Source organism: Montipora capricornis, chromosome 11 (genome assembly GCF_036669925.1).
Source record: "Montipora capricornis isolate CH-2021 chromosome 11, ASM3666992v2, whole genome shotgun sequence".
Taxonomy (NCBI): domain Eukaryota; kingdom Metazoa; phylum Cnidaria; class Anthozoa; order Scleractinia; family Acroporidae; genus Montipora; species Montipora capricornis.
The window spans coordinates 32,258,714-32,266,213 of NC_090893.1; the positions used below are offsets into that span (position 1 = coordinate 32,258,714).

Sequence of the window (7,500 nt, forward strand, 5' to 3'; positions counted from 1 at the left end):
GTATGCAGAAATTACATCATAGCCTAAAAGGAACAGCTAAATAAAAAGGTCTTAACTCTTCCCTTAAAAGAACTTAAGCATGTTGTAGTTCTTATTTCATCTGGTAAATTGTTCCAGAGTAAGGGAGCAATGACTGAAAAGGCACGCTTTTCGGAGTGTTCTCCTAGGTGTATATTTAATTAAGAGTCTGATAGATTTTTATGTCCAATTTTGTGATATGCTTTAAAAGTCAAGATCAAAATCTTGAACTCAATCCTTGACTTGACAGGCAACCAATGTAGTTCTTTCAAAATCGGGGAAATGTGGTCGTATTTATTTGAGTATGTGAGTGGATGGGCAGCAGCATTTTGAACATATTGGAGCTTTTGCAACAGAAACTGAGGGAGGCCAGAGAAGAGAGAGTTACAGTAATTGATACGAGAAGTTGCAAAGGCATGTATAAGGATTTCACAGTGCTTGTGCAATGGGAAACGTCTAATAGCGGCCAAATTACGCAGATGATAAAAAGGTGTTTTGCACAGGGAGTTCACTTGCTTGTTCATTGACAGGGTGTCATCAAAATAAACACCGATGTTTTTAGCCAAATCAGTAGCTACGATTCACTGCCTGCCTAAATGGAGCTTAGGTGTGGAGGAGGACAATGACTAGCGTACAGCACCAAGAGCTCAGTTTTATCGTTATCGAGTTTAAGCTTATTGGCTGTCATACAACTATTATCGTTAATGTCAAGGATACACGTTTCCACCTCAGACTTGGAATATTCGGGTTCACCAGGACATGATGAGTGAAAGGAAACATAAATCTGGCTGTCATCGGCAAAGAAATGATATAGCATATCATGACTTTGACAGACATCACTCAAAGGTGCAGTGTATAGTAAGTACAGGAGAGGACCAACCACAGATCCTTGGGGAAGGCCATAGGGAGGAAGATATGAACAGTTCGAAGAATTGCTCCCGACATGTCCAAACTGGCTTCCGTTTTCAAGATAGGACGAGAACCATGCCAGTGCTTTTCCTCTGATTCCAAAACGGCAGCTGAGTCTTGTAAGCAGTATTTGATGGTCAACTGTGTCAAATGCAGCTGACATATCCAGTAGAAAAAGAATGACGCAGTTCTTTTTGTAAAAGCTAAAGAGAATGTCGTTTTGAACTTTTAGCAAAGCAGTTTCTGTGCTATGATCTGGCTTGCCAGCTGACTGCAGGGGCTCCTGTAGGTCGTTTTTGACAAGATGGTGGTTCAGTCTATCAGCAGCAATTTTCTCAATAGCCATAGCAATAAATCTTCGGTTGGAGATAGGTCTGTAGTTCGACAGCTGTTCATTATCAAGCAGAGGTTTCTTGATCCTTGGTTCGTTCCATGGCTGACTGTTTAAGTATTTCGGGCACACATGCCTCAGCAAATGACAGATTCACTATCCTCAAAATGTTAGAGAAAAGGATGTTGATACAGGCTTTCATGACGCTGCCTGGTAATGGATCTAATATGTATGATTTAGCACAGGCATTAACCAAGAAGAGTTGATAGCTCATTCACTGATGTTGGACAAAGGGAGTGTAGTTCATTTACAGCCAGGGCCACACAACTTGTTCATCAGGATTAAAATCTGGGGAATTTAGGCCCTTCCTGATTGTTTCCACCCTTTGCAAGAAGAAGTTGGCAAATAAATTTGCAAGCTAGACAGCATTGTGGTACTGAGGTAATTTTCTAGGTGCCTTGCGGTTTAACATTTTTGTCAACAGCATTAAACAGAGTAACTTGATTAGAATTATTTTCTTCTACGATTGAGAAGAGGAAAGTCATTTTGGATTCATAAATAAGGCTGCTGATCAGATTGCATTGGTTAACGTAAAGTTGTCTGCTAATGGTGGATCTGACCTTGCACCATTGCACCATTGCACCATTGATGCTCAAGTCTTCTCCTTTTCGTTTTTTTCATCTTAATCCAGTCCGTGTACCATGGCACATGGTGCTTATTAAGAGGTGCATGCTGATCCAAAATTGATAACAGGGTCTCATCATACAGAGATGTTAGATCTGTGATGTTCTCAGTGTTCGCAGCATCTGTGAGAGACGAACTGCTAATGTCATCAGCAAATTGTTCCATGTCGATGGACTTTAATTTCTGATAATTAATTTTCCTTCGAGGATAGCATGGCTTTGATATGGATATCTTGCAGAGCACAGCGTAGTGATCAAAGATTGCTGGGTCAGTCACGGATACATGTGGAATAAGGTCATTGTCGTCAGATCTAGTGATCACGAGGTCAAGGGTGTGGCCATTCTTGAGTCTCCTCTTGAGTCTCTCCTCCTTATTTATTGCTTTACTATTTTGTTCATTTTTTAATTAACATCAACACTTCTTTTACAACATGAAAAAATATTTCAATAACAAAAATAACGATATTATTATTAATAATTAATAAATATTATTAATTATTAACAAATGTTATTAATGTGAAGGCAATCAAGGATGAGAATTTGCAGTCATAGCAGTTTATGGTCCTTATATGAGAAGACCAGAGTCTAACCATACGCGGATTTCAAAGGTAGCACTTTTTCTTCTGAGTTATTTAAAGACCCTGCGCGAACTGATGACCGCAACCTTCCCAACAACTTTTGACCACAATTGTAGCATCACTCACCAATTAAAGCATTACCATCTTCTTCCAGCTCATTTACTACAATAGTGCCAACATGCCACGATATGGTATTTGATTTATGGCCTAGCAGTTAGTGAGATAATTGCCCACAGAACCTAGTTTTTGTCACTGCCATAAAATTGACTGAGGTAGATTGGCGAATACTCAGGAAAGTATTAACTGTTCTTTTAAATGAGCTGGAGGGAGATGGTAATGCTTTTATTGCAGGGTTGTAATTAAGTTTTGAAGCAGTTGTAGCACTCAAGATTTCACCTGTAACATGTAAATACATGGCCAAAGGCCATGTATATGAAGGCCCAAAGGGCCTGAGCTGCTATAAAGGGGGTCTGGGGGCATGCTCCCCCAAAACATTCTTAAAATTAGACCCTCGGGAATGCATTTTCCTGCACTCTGAGAAAAAAAGTGATGAAAATAAAACAGGGTAAAAAGATAAATTTCAAAATGAATAAAGATAGCTACATACTAACCATGGGGAAATGGTCATGCAACACAGAACCGTGAAAATTGGTCAGCAGAATGATTATTTTATATCAAGTATGGTGCATTGATAATGATTTTGTTGCTGAAAATGCCGTTGGAATCCAACAACGATCGATCGGGGGTGTTCTCCAAAGGTTTTTTACAGAAAATGTTTGGATTTTTACCAAAATCAGGAACACAGACAACACAAGGGAGCAATTATATTTTCTTTAAAAGGTAAATGTTTATAAATAAATTTCAATTTGTTTTACTTCATCACCCGTAACATTGACTGGGCTCAGCCGTAACAGGTGTTACGGTTTACAGGCCCTAATGACATCCCTGCTTTATTGGACTCCAATTACAGAAAAATTGGACAGTTGGCAAAAATTAAAGAAAATCCACCTCCTGGTAATATTATATTTTGAGGTACCCAGGGTTCACAGTAGAAGGTGGCACCTGGTGATTGATTGCTACCTACTTTGCGATTTAAAGCCGCTTACATCTACTTTACATTCTGCTTGCTTTTCTCTTGTCATATCTTATACAATATAATTGGAAAAAAAAAACTACCAACTAATATTGCGGGTGCTTCGACACGTGACAACTGCCATGTTTTCAATGATGTAAACATCCAGGTATACGCAAAATTCACTAGAGCCCAGCCCTTCACGTTGAAATAATTCAATTCCAGGCCTACACAGTCTGCTTTTTTTTTTCCGAAACGTTTTAGATACAATTTTTCAAACAAGCTGACAAAATTTGATGATGCAGCTGTAAGAGAAATAATCCTAAATATTTTTCAATTTGACACCCAAAAGGGTGGAAATTGCATTTCTGAGCTTCAATATTTTCAAAATTATTTGGGGGAGCATGCCCCCAGACCCCCTAGTTTTGAGTTTTTACGGCTCCTCAATTTGTCACAGCCGCCTACCTAAAGTTCAGCAAATCTTATTGAGAACCATGGGTACCAGTCGCTAAATAATATTAACTCCTTGATTTACCATGTTGGTGGGATCCAACACATCCAATCTGTCTGTTGTGCTACTGTCACAACCACCTGTTGCAATTGCAGGACATTCACTGATTGATGGCTGCAATGTTCTCTTGGGTGAAGATGAGGAATGTTGAACAGGACACCCAGTGGCTTGAGTTTGCGTGATAATGGCCGCACTGGCACTACTGTCTGCTACAACTGGGTTGGAAGTTGACCCACCCATCTCTAGAGAGAGGAGATTGCATCTGTTAAAGTTTCTTCACAATGTCATTTCAAAAGTACTTTTTAGTTGAAATTTCAAGAGGAAGACTGTTTACTTTAACTCCACTTTTTCATTAATCGGTCCGCCATTACTTGGTGCAGTTCCGACTAATAAGCTTTCAGCAATCTGGATCAAGAAGAAAGTGATTAGACGTCATTTATTCACTAGCGTAAAAATGTAGTGAGTGAATGCGACTTAATTAGACTAAGTATGCAGAACACGAATTTGACAATTCTGAAATCCAAAAACTAATAAATCCAAATTCATTCCGTTCATTTTTAAGTTGGTGAGTAAATGACGTCACTTTCTTATCGGCCGGAACTGCACCAAGTACCGGTAATGTCGAACTGAAAAAGGTGGAGTTATAATAAACAGTCTTCCTCTTAAAATTACTACAAAAAATTTCGTCAGTTGAGCATTCAACACAAATACGTTTCAAATAATTGTATGAAGAAAAAAGAAAATAAATTTTTGATCGTAGTAGCACTTTAACATGCACCTAACCACAAAATGTTTTTCATTTTCTGCCAGTGAATAAATCTTGACACCTTTATCAAACATTTAGCTAATGGATGGAAAAGACCGACAATAAATACAATACCTGAGGTGCAAACAGGGTCACTGAGGAATCAGAAACTTCATGATACAAATTAAAGGTTGTGAAAAGCATGGGTTTATACACCTTATTTTCCCAAATGGCCACAATTTTAAGTATTCTTTTGCTTGCTTGAAAATTGTTGCCTTGTTCTTAATTAATAAACTTAAAATTCAAACGAACGTCATTTTAACCTTGAACGAGACAACAAGAGCTAATTTGCATGCAAACAAAAGAATTTTAAAATGGTGGCCATTTTGGAATAAGGTGTATAATTATTACCATTAGGAGAAGGGATGATGCAGTGGTGAGAGCACTCTCCTCCCACCAATGTAGCCCGGGTTCGATTCACAGACCTTCTCCTCAAAGACCAACCTATGGTTTGATGTGAGTTGATTCGATTTGATTTTTGTGTGCCCAATTATGAGTACCCCTGTGCTACGTGTAAATACAATTAAAAAACTAATCTAGCTTTGACCCCTCAGCGCAGGGCTCCTCAATGACAAAAAAAAGTACCTGATGTTAGACAGTCAAACCTGCAACTGCCACTATTGGAAAGGAAAGGAAAGGAAAGGGTTGTTTATTTTTTTGCAGAACATGATGCTCTGAGGTTAGGTGCATACATGTATGCTATGAAAGAGATAAATAGTAGAAGACAGAGCCCCTTACTTCCCAATCATTGAACAAAGGGTCTATTGTTCCATTGACCAAAGACCCCAAATACAAAGGAACAGAATCATATTTTAATAAATTAAAATCCGATCTAAAATGCAAAGTAAAAGGTCCACGAATACTTAGCCTTACAATGTCAAAAATGAATAGAAAGATTACAAGAAACAACAGTAAATTGACCACACACTTTAATTAATACTTCTGACTGTCTTCGTTTTAGGCAAACAGTTCATTAGCCTACATTTCTGGTGTACAGTAGTACAATTTTGCTAATAGCAAAATTGTACTACTGTACACAGTTTTATAGCAACTGGTCAGTAATAAGTTAGCAAAATGGTCAGCTTGAATGAGTCCAACACAACTGAAAAACTCACAACACTTGTACATGACTTTAACTAACTTAAAGGTGGCTTGCGTGAATAAAACTAATGCTATTTGAAATTTAACTGGCGTGTGCATGCAACTTTGCTGTAAACAATTAAAACAGACAGTTCAGCAAAACACCTTCTGTTATGTTATCTGTTTAAAAAAAGGTCTTAATTGGTAGAGCTCTCTGAATTTTGCTGAGATTCCTCTCAAGTGAACCAAGACATTTCAAGTAACCTTGCATCTCAAAGGGGCTGTGTCACTATGCAACGGAATGTTAACCCAGACATTACTGTTAAGCAAGACAAATCAGAGCTTCATGTCCAAAAATGCACTTATATCCAGAAATACATGTAATTAGATGCAAGCCCAATGTGATATCCAACACAAAGTATCCCTTCAAGTCTAACCCTTTCCTACCTATTTCTAACAAATTATACAGTTAAGATAAAGGTTATAGTTATCTTTAGCTTAGCATAAATGCAGCTATTTATCGTTACTGGAGGATCTGCACTTGGGGTATACTTTGTGACGTTAATTGTCTGTATTCTCATGTTCGCATATGATGATCTGTAAGTTTTTGATCTGTGAGTTTTTAATTCTTACAACAGTTACTTCTTGCAGCTTTCATGTTTTGTTTCTAACCGACCAATTGAGCCAGTTTACTTGTTTAATGAAGCCGTTAAAGGAACGTTGCGTGGCAATGAAAATGATCTATTGCACGTAAAACTTTCAGTGGTCGAGAAACTATCGATATAAAAGCTGTGGTGAATCAATTCCCAGAGTTCAGCTTCCGATATTCACATAACAGAATATTCTACCTCTTCCGTATTTTCCTCTTGTACATTTCCACAGTAGTCACATGCACCTCTTGAGCGGCTATTTTTTAATTTTGTTGTAATATTTAAGTGAATATTTACATTTCATCTTTCGGCTGAGCAAGCCTTCTATGTCTGTTCCTCACAAACTTATCTATTTTGCTTCAGGGTGAACTATTAACACAATCATGAGGTTGAGAGGCCATGTAATTGAAAATCTAACATCTCTGAGATACAAAAACAGACTTGCGAATTATCGCAAATCACAATGCTGACAAGCACAAAAGCAAAAGAAATGGTTAATAAACATGAATTTTTTTACTATCAGATTGTTTTTGGGTTAGAGTAAAATGATATATCACGCAAATGATGTAATTTCATGACACTCAAAATTCGCAAAAAGCATGAGTAATTTAAACAATCTTCGCGCTATCAAGTCTTAGCAATAAATTGGATTAACCAGGAAGTTAAAGAAATATTGTTGGCTTCCCAAATAAACTGCATTTTAAACTATAATGACAAAACAGATCTTTTTCTGAGACAAAAAATTCCTGTCTCCTCGCGTATCACATGTAAATGCACATACTCAAATTTGTTAAGCTTGAATATTACACAACATGATGAGTTCATAAAGGCCATCTTTTCCAGCGAAAAACTATGTTATCAAA

At 37.6% G+C, this 7,500-nt stretch overlaps 1 protein-coding gene across 4 annotated transcripts in view; it reads right to left on the minus strand.

The window, feature by feature from the left end:
- Positions 1-7,500, minus strand: part of LOC138025068 (holocytochrome c-type synthase-like) — a 19,755-nt gene that overhangs the window by 10,208 nt on the left and 2,047 nt on the right. For all 4 annotated transcript variants that reach the window (XM_068872320.1, XM_068872322.1, XM_068872321.1 and 1 more), the window contains exon 2: positions 4,127-4,344. In XM_068872320.1, coding sequence (XP_068728421.1) covers positions 4,127-4,342 — 216 coding nt within the window. In that variant the 5' untranslated portion in view covers positions 4,343-4,344. The remainder of the gene's footprint in view (positions 1-4,126; positions 4,345-7,500) is intronic.